Source organism: Micromys minutus, assembly GCF_963924665.1.
Source record: "Micromys minutus genome assembly, chromosome: 6".
In the NCBI taxonomy this organism is placed as follows: Eukaryota; Metazoa; Chordata; class Mammalia; order Rodentia; family Muridae; genus Micromys; species Micromys minutus.
Window position 1 is genome coordinate 77641766 of NC_137975.1, and position 18513 is coordinate 77660278.

The 18513-nt window shown below is 35.0% G+C and overlaps 1 protein-coding gene across 1 annotated transcript; it reads right to left on the bottom strand.

Moving 5' to 3' along the window:
- Positions 1–211: 211 nt before the first annotated feature.
- Positions 212–5435, bottom strand: LOC308422090 (prolactin-8A9-like; the record flags this gene model as incomplete). Its single annotated transcript, XM_080918544.1, has 6 exons — positions 212–400; positions 1372–1551; positions 2583–2690; positions 3522–3560; positions 4321–4499; positions 5258–5435. 6 exons carry the CDS (start codon positions 5433–5435, stop codon positions 212–214), a joined length of 873 nt encoding a protein of 290 aa, XP_080774670.1.
- Between the last annotated feature and the right edge of the window lie 13078 nt (positions 5436–18513).

The following is an 18513-nucleotide window of genomic DNA, read 5'->3' on the forward strand; positions in this document are numbered from 1 at the left end:
TGCAAAATTAACATTTATTGCTTGTGATATATTTGATTGGCTCAACCTGAATTTCTGGATATATATTCCATTCAATGAATAAAAGATGAAGAGGCATTTTAGATTTGGATATTTTCAAAGTGAATACCTTTATTTAAATTACAATTAAAAGAAAGTTCTCTAAAATGTGCAGCTGTGTAACATTTCCAAAGTAGTCAGGGTAGATGTGCACTTAGCAATCTTTTCCAGTTATATGACACTTCAGTGTTCTGAGATAAAATAGAATGTAGTATGTTTCGTTGTATATGCACTTGGAAAGGTTAAATATGGCCAAAAATTTATAAATTTTGCCATTTGATTTTAAGAATGAAAGATGTTCCCAGCTAGGAACTGCTTCCTTTATCTCTGCTGTAGGATAGACCTAAAAATCAAAATAATAATAGGTTATTTGTTGATTATATTATTAGTGTTTCTTTCTCCTTATTTCTTCTGTATCCAATAAGAAAAATACATTCACAAATGTGCTGCTTTTATCAAAGTTATGGGTTTTCATTTGTCTAAATGACAAGACTCTCAAGTAGTTAGATATCTAAGCATCTGTGGTGATGGCTCATGTGAATTTCTTATAACATGTAATTAATCACAGTGGAAGTATGGTTTTTCAGTAGCAGAGGAAATGTAGAAAATCTATATTTGATTCTGGGCCAATGAAAGAGCTCATATCAATTACTCAGAAAATTCTTGCAAGTTCTTTTGTATGCATTTCCCAGAAGTTGATGTGTGCCAGTGTTCTATGAAAGCTGCTGCCCAAGAGATCTATGTATGAAAATTTCACATGTGATAAGGATCAGATTATGATTTAAAATGCAGACTTAAGGGATGATTGTGATCAAAGGACCAGAGCTATTTTCATCCAAGCAGTAAAGGTGACCTCTAAGTGCCTAAGACAAAAAGCTATGTTTCATTTGGATCCAATGGGTGGAAAGAATTGAGAAGCATCTGAAAAGGTTGGAGATGCCAACATCCTATTAGAGCAATAGTTCTGAAACTTCATTATGCTGTGACCTTTTCACATATTTCTTCGTGCTCTGGTAAACACCAACAATAAATTTTTTCTTTGTTACTCAATAACTATAATTTTGATAATTTCGGTAATTGTAATGTAAATATCTAATATGGAGATATCTGTTATACAACTGCTGTGAAAAGGTCATTTCATCCCCAAAAAAGTCATGACCCATAGTTTGAGAAACACTGTTTTATGGGAAGATAGTGAACAAGAACAAGTATCTATGTTTCATTCTGTAAAGATGAGGTATTTCATAACTCTTTTGTTGTTGTTGTTGTTAATACTTCTTTTAAGAATAAGAATAACTAACAGGAAATGCTCACCTTGGTGAGTATCCACCTAAGGTCATCCAGGAGTTCTCTCTTGTTCTCTTCGATCTTTATTGCTTTTGAGAGGATAGTTTCTGGGACATCCTGCATAGCACTCAGTTCAGTCACAAGATGGTATAGAGGGTTGATCCAGGCAGTAATAAAATTGATCAGTGTTTTTAAATACTTTTCAGTCTAAGAAACACAATGGAACCATGTTATAAAATAATTTGAGTTTACTACAATTTTTACCAATTATGTACAGGTAAAGAATCAAATTGGAAACACCATTTTAATATGTATATAAAAGAAAGTTATAAATTTTACATAGTTTGGAAGTATAACATCTAAACAACTTGTGTATTTTCTACAAAATAAAACAAATTGTGGGGCTTTTCAATTAGCAATTTTCTGAGGTTAGGTCATAATATTCTGTTGGCCTTAGACAATTCGAAGAGCTTCCTTTCCAGTGAGATTTTTATTATTTGGTTATTTATCAGTTTGTAAAATTTGTCTCACTAGTACTAAATAGGAACAAGTAAGATTTGGCTCATGCTAGATGAAGGCAAGGTTAAGTGTTTAAAATAATTTTCAATAAGGGATTAATGCACACCATGTTTAGGGGAAGAAAATTCTCAAGTTGAACTGTTACGATAGCCAAACCTCATCGTGAGTTAGGCACTGTTGCATCCTAAGGAAGATAAACTTTTATTTCACAGGACTTCTCTGCTCATCTGGGTTTTGGATAAGGCATGGAGGATAATAGAACACTAATGTGATAAGTATAAAAAAAATAGAACCAGGACAGAAAATCAAGAAGGAGACAGTTTATAGTAACACTGAATGCCTCTTTAAAGAACCTGTCAGCAATATATAATTAATAAATAGAGCCACATTGTTATCACTGATGTTCGAGTGATTATGTAAACAAAGATTGCCATTGTAGCCAAAAGAACCAAAATAAAATTAAGTATAATTTCAGTGGAAGGTCATTCCTAAAATATTATTCCCTAAATGGTGAATTTAATCATCACTACACATTTATTAGGTATTTGATTTTATTTAAAATTATCAATACTATATTGTGATTATTTTCTATACTGTATCTTCACTTTTTCTGCATGCATGATTACTGTATGTGCTTTAATGCCTGTAATAGTATGTTGTACCACAAACCCAATGTTGTGCTTCTGGAGTTCGGTGAAAAGCCAATGAAGGAAACTTACTTCAGCACCAGCATGTTCAGCTCCTGTCTCTGGGGGTTTGGAGAGAGTAGAATGGCAGTAAGTTCCAGCTCTGACAACAATCTCATCCCGCCTAATCATCTGGGAGCTCTGAAAATCAAAAAAAAAAAACACAGTTCAGAAATAGTAAATAACTTGATGACTAGAATATTAATGAAGTTTAGTGGATTTATAAATTTTAACAATAAGTAGTTCATAAAATACAGATACTAATAATTAAGAAGCTCCCTGTCATGTAATTCTGTGTTTATTCATTGTGCCTATATTTTAACTTGAGATTTTTTACTGAACATTTGAATGTTTAATTTCTTCCTCTCTGACACTCTTTTTATCTTACTATCAAAATTTATTCTACAGAAGGCAGACACTATAAGGAAAATATATGAAAAAATAAGTGATTGAATTTTTACCCATTGCTTAGCATTTCAGTATAAAACTATTCAGCATATTTATAATCTTCCTATTTTCTGTCAATAAGTACTGACATCTTCTTACCCAGACATCAAAGTTACAAATTGATTAACTTAAAACAAAAAATGTACTGTTGGGCATGTTTATAATACTTTTAAAATAAAAGTGTGTGCATTTTGACTCAAAAAATAAACTATTTTACAGTAAGTTCCATATAAACTCAATATCTACAAAATAGAAAAAATATTAATTAATGTCATGTATTATATTAGTCATTGTATGATTAATGAAATATTTAATTTACTTAAATATATATTTTAGAATATCTTATTTATTTAAAAATCAGCTAATTTAAAAAAGATTAATGAAAAATTATGAAGGTTCAGAAGTTGAAAACCCCGTTTTTAAGAACAGAAAATGCAAATACAGTAAAATGCTTTCTCAACTAAAGTCTTACCACTGACATGAAGCTATTATTAGAAAGCCACTGAAAGTCACTGAGATACTTACAAGAGTCAAAAAATGTCCAGATGAGAATTTGTTGTGATACTGAGTCATGTAAAGGGGAGAAAAATAACATCTAGTCAATAAAATTATAACCACATGTTTATTCCAGAAATACATCCTTTGATGACCACATTATTGAAAGTTTTCCTGTCTCCATTTCTTTTTTCTGACCTTAAGAAATGACAGTCATCACAAAAGAAATGAATACACTTCTATTTCTGCCCCGAGATTAGACAAATTCTTATTACTGAAAATCTTTAAATCACAATTTCTAGTATTTATGAGCTACTTGTTAGATTCTTTTCCTTCCTTCCTTCCTTCCTTCCTTCCTTCCTTCCTTCCTTCCTTCCTTCCTTCCTTCCTTTCTTCTTTCCTTCCTTCCTTCCTTTCTTTTTTTTCTTCTTCCCTTTTCACATGTTTTACTTTATCTCTGTTACAAATACATAGTTCACTGTAATGCACATCTTCTATATTGTGTGCCTGCAATGTGCTAAATGAACATGACCAATGGAATTTCATGACCTTGAACACTAATACCAAAAATGAGAGTTTTTCCCAGGTCACACTTTAAAAGTTTCTATTATAGTTTAGGTGTTTTTATTTTGAAGAATGTAAAGAAAATATATTAATGTCATTTGATGTTGTAAAACTTCATAACACTGTCCAATTGACCCCGTTCCTGTTTCAGTAGTTGGGGCCGCTTTTACCTGTGAAGGTGTAGTTTCTGATATTTGAGTCATGATGCTTAGTGTATCAGGTTTTAGCGCAGTTCACCTATTACTAGAGAAGTTGAGGTACTTACAAGCTCTACATATAATTGGTCAACAAGAGTACGGAGGGTTTCAGCTTTCTGCATGGCACTGTTAAATGTTTCCACAACAGGGTTCCAGCAGCCACCCTGTTCCACCAGACACGAGGGAATTGATGAAGCTTTCTCCAACAGCAGCGAGGTTGACACCAGCAGCAGCAGAAGTGTACCAGCTGTATAGACACAAACCCATTTAGAGATGATATATCAACCTGAGCTTTCCTAAACGCACTGGATTCAGAAAAGTTGTGTTTGGCCAAAGGTTGTTTTTTTGTTTGTGTTTTGTTTGTTTAATTTTTCATGACTTGATATTCAATACCAGGAATGGCATATAAATTAAAATTATGTAGTTAGAGAAGTGATTGGTTTTTTTCTAAATAATAATTTGAGAATCAAGTGTTTTCATAATTTATTGTATTTTTCTCAGAAGTGCTTCTAAATTTTATAAACACCTAGATGTAAAATTAGTTCTGTACTTGTATTTTAAGTCATTTTGAGATGGTTTAGTATCTTTGAAAATTAATCTCATTTTCTGTTACCAAAATATTGAATAGTATATCATTTTTAATCTTCATGTCTGATGTTAATGTTTTAGACATTGATGGGACAGGAGTAGCACAGTTTATAAAATTGCTGTCTCTATAAATTTGACAATAAATAAAATCATAATCATTACAAACAAAAAGGGGTGTTGTCCAATATAGACATCATCTTAGAACTGGTAATATGATGAATCTTCATCAGATATTTGTTTAATAAAACTTTAGATCATTCTATTAAAAGTTAATCTGCCCAATAATTTTATCAATGAATTAGATTCTCTTAATGTAATCTGAATATATTTATTAAAAGGCTTACATGTTCAAATTATTTTTCTAATGGCTTATTATTGTCTAAGATAAAAGTCAGAATGCCAACCACTAGTGCTCACGATCACAATAATGCTTCTTCGGCCTTGAGATAAGATTCCTTCGATCCACTGATTTTACACCCTCGACATTTTCCAATTTTAAGACTCTAAAACCTTGTCCATCTGAGATGCATTCTTTATTCTGAAAGGTGTTCGATGCCATGAAAGCTGCTAAAAGTTTCCCATCATTTCTACTCATTCGGGAACAGTAGCACTTTCTTCCTACTTCTCTCTTCAAGAGAGTGGGCAGCTCAGCTTCTTTTTGAATATTGCAACATGTCTCAAGTTAAAGATAATGAAAAACTCTAATCCAATTGTTTATTGTGTCCTAGTTTAATTTCTTTGAAGAAAAATAATTTTAAAAGTTATTGTAAAGTCTATGCAGAATTCCTCTCCTGATAATCTATAAACAAACATCACTTTGCACCAGATAGAGCATCAAAGATTCCAAAGAAAGAATTCTGTTAGAACAAATTCATAGTGTCACTGAACTGAATATTTTTACTAAGGGAGAAACAAAGGGGTAATTTACTCACAGCAGTGAGGTTTACTCAATGGCAGCTCCATCATTGAGGACTTCCTAAGCAGAATTTCTGTCGCTGAAGATCTGCTTCACTGAAGTCATACATTCAATTAATTTCCTGCTCCTATATATTCTTGCAGATGACTCCAAGGGCATGCACAGACACGACACAGCAAGAAGTCACATAGAGAAACACTCATTCATGAAACATGTCTATCTCCAGGCAATGTTAACTGTCATTACAACATGTGTCTGGATGTTTTTTTTCTTTCCTTGTTCCAACATGTGGATTCTTGTGCAATCTAATTTTGAAATCTCTGAAGCCATTCTCAGCAGCCTGATAACAGATGATTATGCCAGACCATGAAGAAATTGTTTAAAATGATTACTCCGCCTTCCTTAGAATCTTGAATGTTTTATTTTATCATTTATTAATCTTAATTGACAGAAAGAAATTATTTATTGAATATTTGACTACCATCCCAAAGAATTAGTAAATTGTCCATAATGTTATGAATCTTTGACAGTAATCACTGAATATTCAGAAGAGTGTTTCCCTATGAATGAAACTGACAATTATAATAATCAGCATGCTTAAATTAAGCACTTAGAAGTCAGTCTGAAATAAATCAGATATATGTAACACAAAACCTGCATTAACTTCCTTCCAGGCAGTATAATCCTTCAAAAAATTATTAGACATCCTTTAAAAATAACAAATATGAGTTTTTATTGATATTTTTCTTTTTTAATAGGTATTTTATTTACTGAACTTTCAAATGTTATCTCCTTTCCTGCTTTCTCTCCATAAACCTCCTATTTGATCCCCCTCTCACTGCCTCTATGCAAATGTTTCCCACCACCACCTCACCCTGCCATTTTCTCCCCTACCCTGGATCATTGAACCTTCAAGGGCCATAGACATTGGATGCCCTCTTCTTGATGCCCAATAAGGTTATCACCTGCTTTATGTGAGACTGGAGCAATGGGTCCCTCTATGTGTGCTGTTTGGTTGGTGATTTAGTCTCTGGAAGATCTAGGGGGTCTGGTTAGTTGATAATAAAATTCTTCTTATGGAGTTGAAAACACTTTGAGCTCCATCAGCTTTTCTCTAACTCATTCAGTGGGGACCTTGTTTTTTGTCCAATTGTTGGTAGAGAACACCCGATTCTATTTCTCAGGCTCTGGCAGAGCCTTTCAGGAGACACCTATATCAGGCTTCTATCAGCCAGCACTTCTTGGCATCTGCAATATTATCTGGGTTTGGTGACTGTATATGGGATGGATTCCTGGGTGGGTCAGTCTATGGATGACCTTTCCTTCAGTCTCTACACTACACTTTGTCTCTGTATTACCTCCTGGGAATATTTTGTTCAGTTTTCTAAGAACTCAAGCATTTACTCTTTGGTCTTCCAACTTCTTGAGCTTCATGTGGTCTGTGGATTGTATCTTGCGTATTCCAAGGTTTTGTACTAATATCACTTACGCTATACTTCTTTAAGGGAGTTATTATGTTCTTCCTAAAATCCTTTGTCATCATCATGAGATATGATTTTAAATTTGTATCTTGCTTGGATGTTATCTGGTATACAGGACTTGCTGTTATGAAAGATTTGGTTCTGAAGATGCAAAGTAGCCTTGGTTTCTGTTACTTATGTTCTTGTGCTAGCTTCTTGCCATTTGGATATCTCTAGTGCTACTTGCCCTAGCTGTCTCTTACTGAAGCCTGTTCTTCTTATGATTCTGGTAGTGTCAGAACTCCTTAGAGTCCAGGTATCTCTGTGATACTGTGAGTCTATGATCCTGGGATTCTGGATCCTGAATGTGTCAGAATTGCTTGGAGTCAAGCTGCCTAGGAGATACTGAACTCCTGGGGTGGTCAGGCTCCTTAGGTCCTGTTCTGTCAGAGATCCTGAGAGTCAAAATTTCTCAAGGTGTTACAGTAGTTCGGAGGAAGGGCCGAGTCCTGAGTTTGCTCTGGGTATTCTCACAAGGTGGAAGGAAGGAGTGTCTCTGGCTGGGAAGGGGTTTTATGATTTCCAGATTTCTATTGGGGGTCACATTTATGCTGGGTGTTGCAGAAGATGTTTGGCTTCAAATGTTACCTTGAATCTACAGTGCTCCTGGGTATGTCCAATCTCCTGGAAGTTTAGCTTCCTCTGTGGTGATGTGAGCCAGTGATCCTGGGGCTGTTACTGTACCTGTGATCCTGTGGTCCTGTGATCCTGTGATCTTAAATACCTTAGAGCACCTGGATGATGGGCTTCCTCTGGGTGTTGTAGGAATGGGTGTGCTGCCAGTGGCCAAAATCTGCTCAGTGCTCAATTTTAGACTAGAAGAACTTAAAATTGCTCTTAATTGTGTCATAATTTTGTTATTTGTACAAGTAACAATTGTGGCATAATTGTCCTAATGAACACAGTTCATACACTTGATTATAGTTTTAGCACTGGTGACAATTCTTCAAAAGCCAACTCTATAGTTGCTTCCAGATTCTGGCATCTAGTCAACATTTGTAGATCTTCTTACTCATGGCCAAAAAAAAAAAAAAAAAAATATCCCCTCCTATTGTTGAAATAGAGTACTTGTTGCCTAAACAAAAAGTTGACAAATCCTTTTGGTCTAGTATTATTTTAAAAGGTGATAAAAGCTATGAGAAATGGCCTGAGGGATTTCACAAACCTGGCTGTACAATATCTCTTAAGAAATTAATCCTGATCCCCTTTTCAACCTAATCTCAGATATTTAATTCAACATACATGGTTCTCAGGATCCCAAAGGGCTACCAAAATGAATGGAAATATGCAACCTCAGGGTTGAGAAGTAGGGGGATGATTCTAGAATGTAAGAAAAACCCGAAAAATGAAAAACTTTTGGGGATCAAAGAGAGGGACCTTAAACAACATGCTCAATCGTGGAGAAAGAATATCTAGTGTCCACCACCACTAGAAAGACAGGACATTAACAGGGAGGATCCGGTTGCAATCCCACAATCAAAAAGTCTTACCTAGAATTTTTCCTATCTAAATGATCTGCAGAAACAAAAATGGAGAGGAATCTGAGGGAAAGTGATTCCAATCTCTGGCCCCACTTGAGATTAATTTCAAGAGGAGGCTACAAGATATGACACTATTACAGATGCTACAGAGTGTTCACAGACAGGAACCTTGCATGGCTGCTCTCAGAGGGATCAAACAAGCACACAAAAGAATCAGATGCAGATATTTACATCCTTATAATAAAGTTGGGGACTGCTGTATCTGAATTAGGGGAAAACTGGAAGAATGTGATTACATGAGTAATCCCATAGCAAGACTATCAATATAAACTAACCCTGACCCCAAACAACTCTCAGACACAGAGACATCAACTAGGGAGCATACATTATCTGCTAAAAAGCAGCCCAGGACCCAAATACAAGAGAACTGCCTGATCTAGTCTCAGTGAGTGAAGATTTGCCTAATCCTCAGGAGACCTGAGGCCCTAGGGAGTAGGAATACAAGGAAGGGAGTACTGGTGGAGAGGAGGAGAGAAGACATCCTTTTAAATACACAGTGGTAGCAGTTAGAGAGGAGGAGGAATGGAATAAGAAGCTATGAAAGGGCATACCACAAAGGAAGACAATGGCTAGAATGTAAAACAATAAAATATAATGGAGAAGAGCCTGAGGAAAAGACAACCTAGTGACAGGACCAAAAAAAGATCCAGCTCAAGGGGAAGTCCCATGGCCTGACACTATTAAAGCTACTAATAAGTTTTCACAAAAAGGGACCTACCATGACTGCCCCTGAAAAACACAACAAGCAAAGGAGTCAGATGCAGAAATTTGCACACAGCCAGTCAAGAGAAGATGCTGACCTCTGTGGTTGAATTAGGTAAAAGATGGAGGAAGAAGAGGAGAAAGGTGACCCTGTGAGAAGACCAGAAGTCTCAATTAACCTGGACCCCTGAGACCTCTCAGACACTGGATCACCAACCAGTTACCATACACCAGCTAAAATGGCATCCCCAACACACATACAGCAGAGAACTCTCAGGTCTGGGTTCAGTCAGAGAAGATGCACTTAACCCTCAAGAGACTAGAAGCCCCAAGGAGTTTAGAGGTCTGGTAGGGTGGGTGGGGTTGGGCCATCCTCCTGGAGACATGGAGACTGGGAAGGAAATACAAGATGTGGAACAGTAGGAGGGCAGCCTGAGAGGGAAATAAAATCTTGAGTGTAAAAGTAAAATAAAATAAAAATATAAACAAACAAAAACAAACCAAAAGAAACATATGGTTCTCAGAAATCACTTTTTCTTCATTTTTGTACACCCTTAAAATTTCTTTTTGTTTTATTTTATATTGTTATTTTATTTATTTTCATTCTAAGTGGTACCCCATTCCCAATCCACCTTTCTCAAGTTCACTTTCTTTTTTCCATTTCTCTTTGCTTCTGAGAGGTTGCTCCCTGATCCTCCACCCTACATACCTAGTCCAGCCATCATCACACTTCTTTAGAACATAAAACTTTCTCAGTTTTAAGCATACCCTATTTCACTCCATCTAAAGAAGGCACCTCTCAGCTAGATCTGTGACAGGAGCCATTGTCTAGCCCATGTATGCTCTTTGGTTGGTGGTTTAGATTATGGGAGTTAGTGAGGTCCAGGTTAGTTGAAATTGACTTGATGATTCACATCCACATGGACATTAGTCACACATTAGCAAAGGTGTTGGACAGCATGAACAAGCCTTGAGGTCATATGAGCTGTTTCTTTCAAAGCATAGGACTGTGTAGAGTAGGACAGATGAGATCATTACTTTTTACAAGCTTATAATCTAAAGTCTATAAACATGCTGTAAAGCTTAAGTTGCTTTACTTCAGACTAACATATGATCAGTAAGAGGTGGTATCTTGTTAAGAGCCAAGAAGGAGTGGTGCCCAATCAGATCTGCCAAATCTGTTGTCCCTCCAGATGTCTTCTGATTTTCATTAGTGCCTTGTTGGACTTATACGCTCTAGTTGTTTATCTGTCAACAGTGTTTTAGGGAAGGACTCTGCCCTATGTCAGTAGTTTCATTCCCAAAGATTCCCTATTCTCAATAACACAAGTTCATCATAATATTAATAACCCCAAACAAAACACTACGATCTTGATATTTACCCTACATCCCTTCTGAATATCCACACTCAAGATTCCTAATAAAATTTAGAATTGTATACCGAGATCTCTACAAGAAAAAAATAAGTATCTTCCCTTAGGGCAAGCTATATAATTTCTTTATTCCTTTACCTATTTCCCCATACTCGCACTGTTGGATCTTCCCATAGTAATTTTTGAATAGCCATGAAGTCTAGTCTATTTGGCAAATTGATGTGGACTGTTTGCTGAGGATTCCTTTAAGATGTCCTCAGGTCCTCTTCAATCTCAAGTGGCTTCTTTTCTACAGAGCCCCTTCTACTGCAATTGTAATTTTAACTTGAACCATGACTTAGAAGAATATACAAAATATTCACAGTTTTGGAATCTTCTCTTCTAACAAGGTAAATGTGTTTTTCAGAAATGGAGAAGTAGCTATCTAAAACTACCTTATAAAAGTCAAAAGGGTCATTACTGACATGTCTAAAAAACTGTGTTCTACTTGCTTCTTACTTTAGTCAAAATGAACATGCTTTCTTCAAACTTACCTGACTATAGTACTTGGTGAAAAGTTAGATTTTCTTCTCATATTTTTGTCTTCTCAAAGACTCCTATATGTTTGAATTCTTTTTTTTTTTTTTTTTAGATTTAGATATTATTTTTCTTCTACGTACTTTTTCTGGGTTTTGTAAACTGTACAAAGTACCTAATAAATCATATGTACTGTGCCTGTGCTCCTTATATCTGTGTCATTCTCCTGTATACAGGTGTACCAACCTATATACATATGTACAAATGCATACACATGTATGCAGAAACATTCACATATACACACAGTGAGATATAGAAATAATTTCTAACTGTAGCGTACAGTCACACTGAAAACAGAAATTTACCCTAAGCTAAAATTAAAAAGAAAACTTTACAATCAGATAAACTTCTCATGTTCCCCATGTACAGGTCAGCACATGATGCTCTTGTTGCCACTCTGTTGATATGAATTTTCTTGTGATCACTTTTGCAGATGTTGAATAAATATTAATAATGATGCCGGCGTCACTTCTTCAAGGACCTTAGACTTCTATTACTAAAACAAATACAAGCAATAAAAGAACAGAAAATTTACCCTGAGGAATGTACACAGGGTAATTGAGCTCTAGAAAAAAAAAATGCAGAACAGTAGAAGTTTGAGGTTGACAAGGGATAAAACTGGAGTGTTTGTCAGTGTTGACTTGGAATTCATTCAGACATACACATACTCCGAAGCCTGAATATTCCTCATGGATCTGAGGTAGAATTAAAAAGAAAATATTCTTCCCTTGTATATTTGGTTAGAATATTTTATCTATGAATCAAGTTAGATATGTCAATATGTATAAGAGTGTGTTTATTTATGTTTGAATATTTATGTTTATCTGTTTCTATGATTGTGCATGTTCCTTAATATATACATGCATATATGTTCACATATATCTATCGGTATGTGTGTGTCCCCGTGTGTGTGAAGGGTTACATATGTGCAACTCTATGTGTATATGTAGATGTATTTTAAGGCCTACACTGAATAGCATAGTCATTCACTCTGTATTCTGAACATAAATTAGGTTATTTTACTGAACAAAAACCTCATTGCTTAGATAAATGGGTTAAATACAAGCCCCAGGAACCCAAATGTACCCACTTTCCAAGAACAGGGTTACTGTCATCGGCAGTTTCAATTTGCTATTTCACATGAATTCTTGTAGTAGGACTCAGGCCTAGAAGATGTGTCCCAGCTTTTCAAACAGTAATAGTCTTCTGATAACTGAACAAACAATTTTGGAAGATATATTTGTTTTAATTTAAAATTTTCAAGTTCCATTTGCCATGATAAACTTTACTGAAATGAGTAGTTCTTACTTTTAGATTACAGAACTCTTTTTTTTTTTCAGTCAGGCAAGTTGAACAAGCTTGCCATTACAATTCACACACAGACCACTTTTCACTCAATTAGGTTCTCAGTATTCCTCAAGTGGTACTGTGAACTTCACAGAGAAATTCTTGTATGATATGTATTACTTATTACATATTACTCATCTTATTACCTATTAATTAAACATAGTAACTAGTTAATTAATTTTAAAAGTTGAAGAATTAAAATATAATGAAGAAACAGAATTTTGAAATGTGACAAGATTATTCTGTGTGTTTGTTTTAATTTTTTTCCTTTTTAAAAATTGGATATTCTCTGTATTTATATTTCAGATGTTATCCCCATTTCCTCAACCCCATTCCTCTTCCCTCCCCTGTTGGTCTAAAAAACCCTACAGAAAATGTGAGTTTTTGGAAATCACATAATTAAGAAGATGACCACTACCGCAAATAGCCTGTAAAGAAAGTTATTGATTACTGCACTTCATGTTGCAGAGGCCGTCAATTCATGAAGAAGACATGCAAAGAGAACTCATACTGTCCACAAATCCTGGAATTGTCCCCGAGCACTTGGAGTTTTCATTTATGTTCTCCAGATTGGAGGGTCTCTCTGCAGCAGGGTCTCTTTACATACCACTCACTTAGGAACATAAAGAATGCTCTAGCTACAACCTTAGTAAACACTGAAGGCAGAAGTACAGCAGTCTAGGCAAACACAATTTACCTTAACATTAAACTAACACAGATGAGGTATTGTTAGTTATATGTAACCTTCACGCAAGGCTGAACTTAAATATCCATCATTTTCTTACTGACTCTGCCTAACAGTTTTTTAAAGATAATATACGTTTTGAAATGGAAAATCTAAGGCATTAACCTATAATTTGCAGATATAAGAAGAACTTTGTATAAAAACGGATCTTTCTCATAAAAAGGCCAGTAGCAAGCATTTTTGTTTTTCATTTAAATTCTGTCACCTACCTTTCAGGTGATGTTTTTTCTGTTTGATCATTTGCTTTTTCACAAGAATCAAGTTCTCACTGGCTCTTAGTAGGTACTCAGGGGACCATGGCTCATATAAACTGAGTGATATTGCCAGTTGCAAATAGCCCAAGTCATTGTCATTCAGCAGTGTACACATTACAATAAGTTAAGTTACCTACTAATATATTTGTCTTGATGAATTTTTTTAGATTATTTTAGAATATTTTTAACAAAAGACATTCATGAATGCAGTTCCTGATTAGCCTATAGCAAAGAGGTCTATAGTTTTAGAAAGTAGGTCTGAAGGACAGTAATACACCATTGTCTTTAATCACAAACTCAATGGAATTTACTGTGGACTTGGTCTTGCGTTGTGTGTTTGCTACCAGGTTCATATGTGAAACCTGTCTCTGGTTCAATCTAATGAACAGGATAAGAACAGGAAAAGAATGGCTGATCTGAATAATTCTTACAAAGGAAATGTATAAAGGATATTGAGAACAGAATCGTGTCAAATTGTGGTTACTTTATAGATTGTTGAAAGCCTTAGGGCACATGATTAAGAGTAAGCTTATATTCCCTTTCACATACATGATGTAAGGATTATAAAAATGGTGTAATCTTTCAAAGCCCTGGTTGCTTATCTAAGCCAGCTTTTATAAGGATCAAATGTAGCAGTGGCAGAACAACGCTTTTTGAAGTGTCTGGCTTCAAAGTAGTGACTCAAAAACTGATATTCCTTCTGCTAACTCTTTGTCCTCATTATCCATTATTGTTATCAAATTCTGTTTAACATAAACCATGGGATATTATGGCAGGAATCTCAATGATAACATGATAGTAAATATACACTAACCTGGCATATAGACAGTCTTGCCATGACAGAGAGCCTGCTTAAATTCTGAGAAATATAACGTACTATTTCATAGGAATACTTTGAGTATTTTTAGTCAAAACAGAAAGATGGAATAAGTAAGAAGCAGTTATAATATAAGAGGGTCATAAAAGAAAAAGATTTGGAGGAGAGGGAAGTAACATGTGGGCAATTTGTAATATATAACAGCAACTGGGTTCTGGAGCAATGAGGCATTCATTAATAGCACTTGCAGCTCTCAGCAGATATAGGTTTGAACCTCAGCACACACCATCCATTATTCCATTTCTAGACTTTTATAGACATCAGGTAAATATCCAAGGTACAGACATGCAAATCAGGGGAAATATTAATGTATACAAAACAAATTATTTTAAAAATACAAAAATATTTATATTTCTTGCAAGTATAAATCTACATGTACCTTCCTGAGTGTCCAATTTACCTCAAAGTTTTCTACATGCTGGAAAGTTAAAGGATCTGCTATGGTGTTATCTGCTATGTAATTTTGCTTGTAGGTGGTGTGATCATATCCCATCACTCCTTCTCGGCATATTTTATTGCATATGTGACTGCATACTTAGTTTTGTGTCAGCATAACCTAAATATACACATAAATTAATTTGAAGAATAATGAGATGTTGACTCATTTGGATTGACTTGTCCTCCCATTTCTTTCTGTAGTACCAAAGGAAGAAGTATAACTGTCATTGTTAGAACCTGCAAAAGATGTAAAAGCTCAGGTTTATTTTTTTGAGCACAAGAAGTGTATAAATAAATTTATGACCAGCATATTAACTGAGTTGGTTAGATGTGCTTTTATTAATAAGCACTGCATACAAATTGAAGTTGAACAATTAAGGATGCGAACCTTTTACCTCTTTTTTCTCCATTTGTATCTTCTTTACTAAGCTCTTAATTTCTCCACTAATCCAAAAATTTGCTGTTTGAAAAAAAAGCTAAACACTTAGTTTTAGTATCAGCTCACATAGAGTCCAATGTGATAGTACATACGTGTGTATTATTTTAAACTGTTGCTTTCATTTCTGTTGGTTAAGACTGCTGTGTCTTATTATTTGTAATTTAATTGTCTTTTCTCTATCATCACTTAATGCATGTGCCGTCTGTGTTAAGTTCATGTAAATATAGGAAGAGGTTATTCTAGATGACAACAAATTGGCCAAAAAGCAACAATAACTTCAAGTGTCTGAAGAAAAAATAAACCAAAGAAGATCTCAGAAGGTGGAAAGATCTCCCATGTTCATAGACTGGCAAAATTAATACAGTAAAAATGGCCATTATGCCAAAAACCATCTACAGATTCAATGTAATACCCATCAAAATTCCAACTCAATTCTTCATAGACTTATAAAGAGCAATTTGCAAATTCATTGGGAATAACGAAATCAAAAGACAAAAATCCCAGGCTAGCTAAAACTGTTCTCAGAAAAAGAACTTCTGAGGAAATCATTATCCCTGACCTCAAACTGTATTACAAATCAGATGTGATAAAAAATAAAAAATAAAATTTAAAAACTTCTATGGTATTAGTACAGAGAAAAGCAGGTATATCAATGGAATAGAATTGAAAACCTAGAATTGAACCCACACACATATGGTCACTTGATCTTTGACAAACAAGTGAAAATCATCCAGTGGGGAAAAAGCTTATTCAATAAATGATCCTAGTACACTTTGTGGTCAGCATGTAGAAAAATATAAATTAACCCATTCTTATCTCCTTGTACACAGCTCAAGTCCGAGTGAATTGATGACCTTTAATCCTAGATACACTGAAATTAATAGAGGAGTACAGGTGAGGAACGTGATCTCTAGGTCATAGCAGTTACTGAGAAATTGTTGGCAACCAGGAGTAGCTGGGTGATGACAAAAATCATTCTCTATTGGTCTTATGGCCACTGAGGCATTTTTCATGCTGAAGTGGATGTCACCACACACATATGTACATGTGGGAAGCACTTCTTGGACTTGGTGTGTTACTGAAAAACAAACAAGAATATGAAAGCACCCATGCTGGTAATGATAAAGTGAAATTTAAAGAGGATATGGGGTAAATAGATGTGCTTATATCCCACTGTATACATTTATGATTTTCTAATCAACAAAAAATAAGAAAAAAAAAACCTTCTAAAGTTGGAAAGTGTTAATGCTTGTCTTTAACTGTAAATTGACTAAGGCAAAAGATAATGTATGTATAAGATATGGTCTGTGGATACATAACAATAATTCTATTTTATACAAAATATAAATGTCAAGAGAAGTATGAATGCTTAAAGGGACAAGACTGTCTTTTATAGGACACAAATTAGGTTCTCTATACAATATGCTAACTAACAATTATTTGTAATTCCAGTTACAAGATATCTAATGCCTTCTTGTGGCCTCTTAGAATATTTTATGAACAGGGTACACCTATAAGCATATGGGAAAATATAAACATATAGATATTTTAAGTTATCCTTTATGCCAGTGTGTGTGTGCGTGTGTGTGTGTGTGTGTGTGTGTGTGTGTGTGTGTGTGTGTGTGACCAAAAAGTTGCATGTAGTTAAAATGGAAGTACCATATGATATGAGGACAACCACAATATTGGACAAGAGAGGTTGACAAAAAATCCAATACAATGAATGGGTTATTATTGTTAGAGGTTTTGGTGAGTAAAGAATCAGAGAGCAAAAAATACCATGAGATATTGCCAAGGATACTGTTAATCTTTAGAACTTTTTAGATAGACCTCATTAGGTAATAGAGTCATAGAGCCTAGAGATATCAACCTTGTTCTTACTGTCTGGCTAGGGTTCATAGTGCTGACAGGAAGAGTACATTCTACCAGAATATAAACAATCAGTCATGTTTAGCTGTGAACAATGTAAGTTACAATAATGCATGTCCTGGACTGATGTGCCCACTGATGAAATAGAGAAACAAACGTCAGGTTATCACCAACCACTATTTGATACAATCCAAGCATAAATACACATGATGAATACCTGTACCTTGTATAATTTCAGGGCCAAAATCAGGTAGCCATATATGTCATAGACTCTGTGAAGGAACCAATCAGTATTATTATGCTAAATGGACACAATTTAAAACTAACTCCCATTGACATATCTTAGTACCTATAAATAATTTCACTTCTCAACACCCAAAGTGAATACCTCTATTTGCAAGATATGGGAATTAACATAGATACCCACATCTTACCAAAGTAGAAAGAATTTAAAAAATGGAGAATTCTCAGAACTGAATATAACTAAATCTCATTTCTTCTAATGGCATGGTGATCATTGCAGACAAGGGGAGTGAAAGACTGTGAGAGCCACAGTGTTTGTATCAATTTAAAAAAAATCTGTTGTCCTTTGGACATAGCCTGACAACTGCATCTATGTGTTTGTGGTGAATGTGATAAAATGGATAAGCCTTGTACAAGTACGTGCCACACCAAACTGCAATATAAAAGGGTGAGTTGAAAAAATGATATCAGCCATACCAAGGGAGATACAAACCTGATATTTGTGGGAAGATGGAGAATATTTCACTTATTATTTTATAAGCAACCCATATACAGACACAAATCCCAGACAATGTTGCTGATGCTAAGAAGTACATGCTGACAGTAGACTGATAGAGCTGTGTACTGAGAGGCTCTGCCAAAGCTTGACAAATACAGATGTGGATGCTATCAACCAACTAGAGAACTGAGAATGGAGTCCCCAATGGAGGAGTTAGAAAAAGATTGAAGAAGATGAAAGGGTTTGCAATCCCATAAGAACAACAATACCAACCAACTAGAGCTCCCAGGGACTAAACAACCATTCAAAAAGTACACATGGACTGACCTATGGC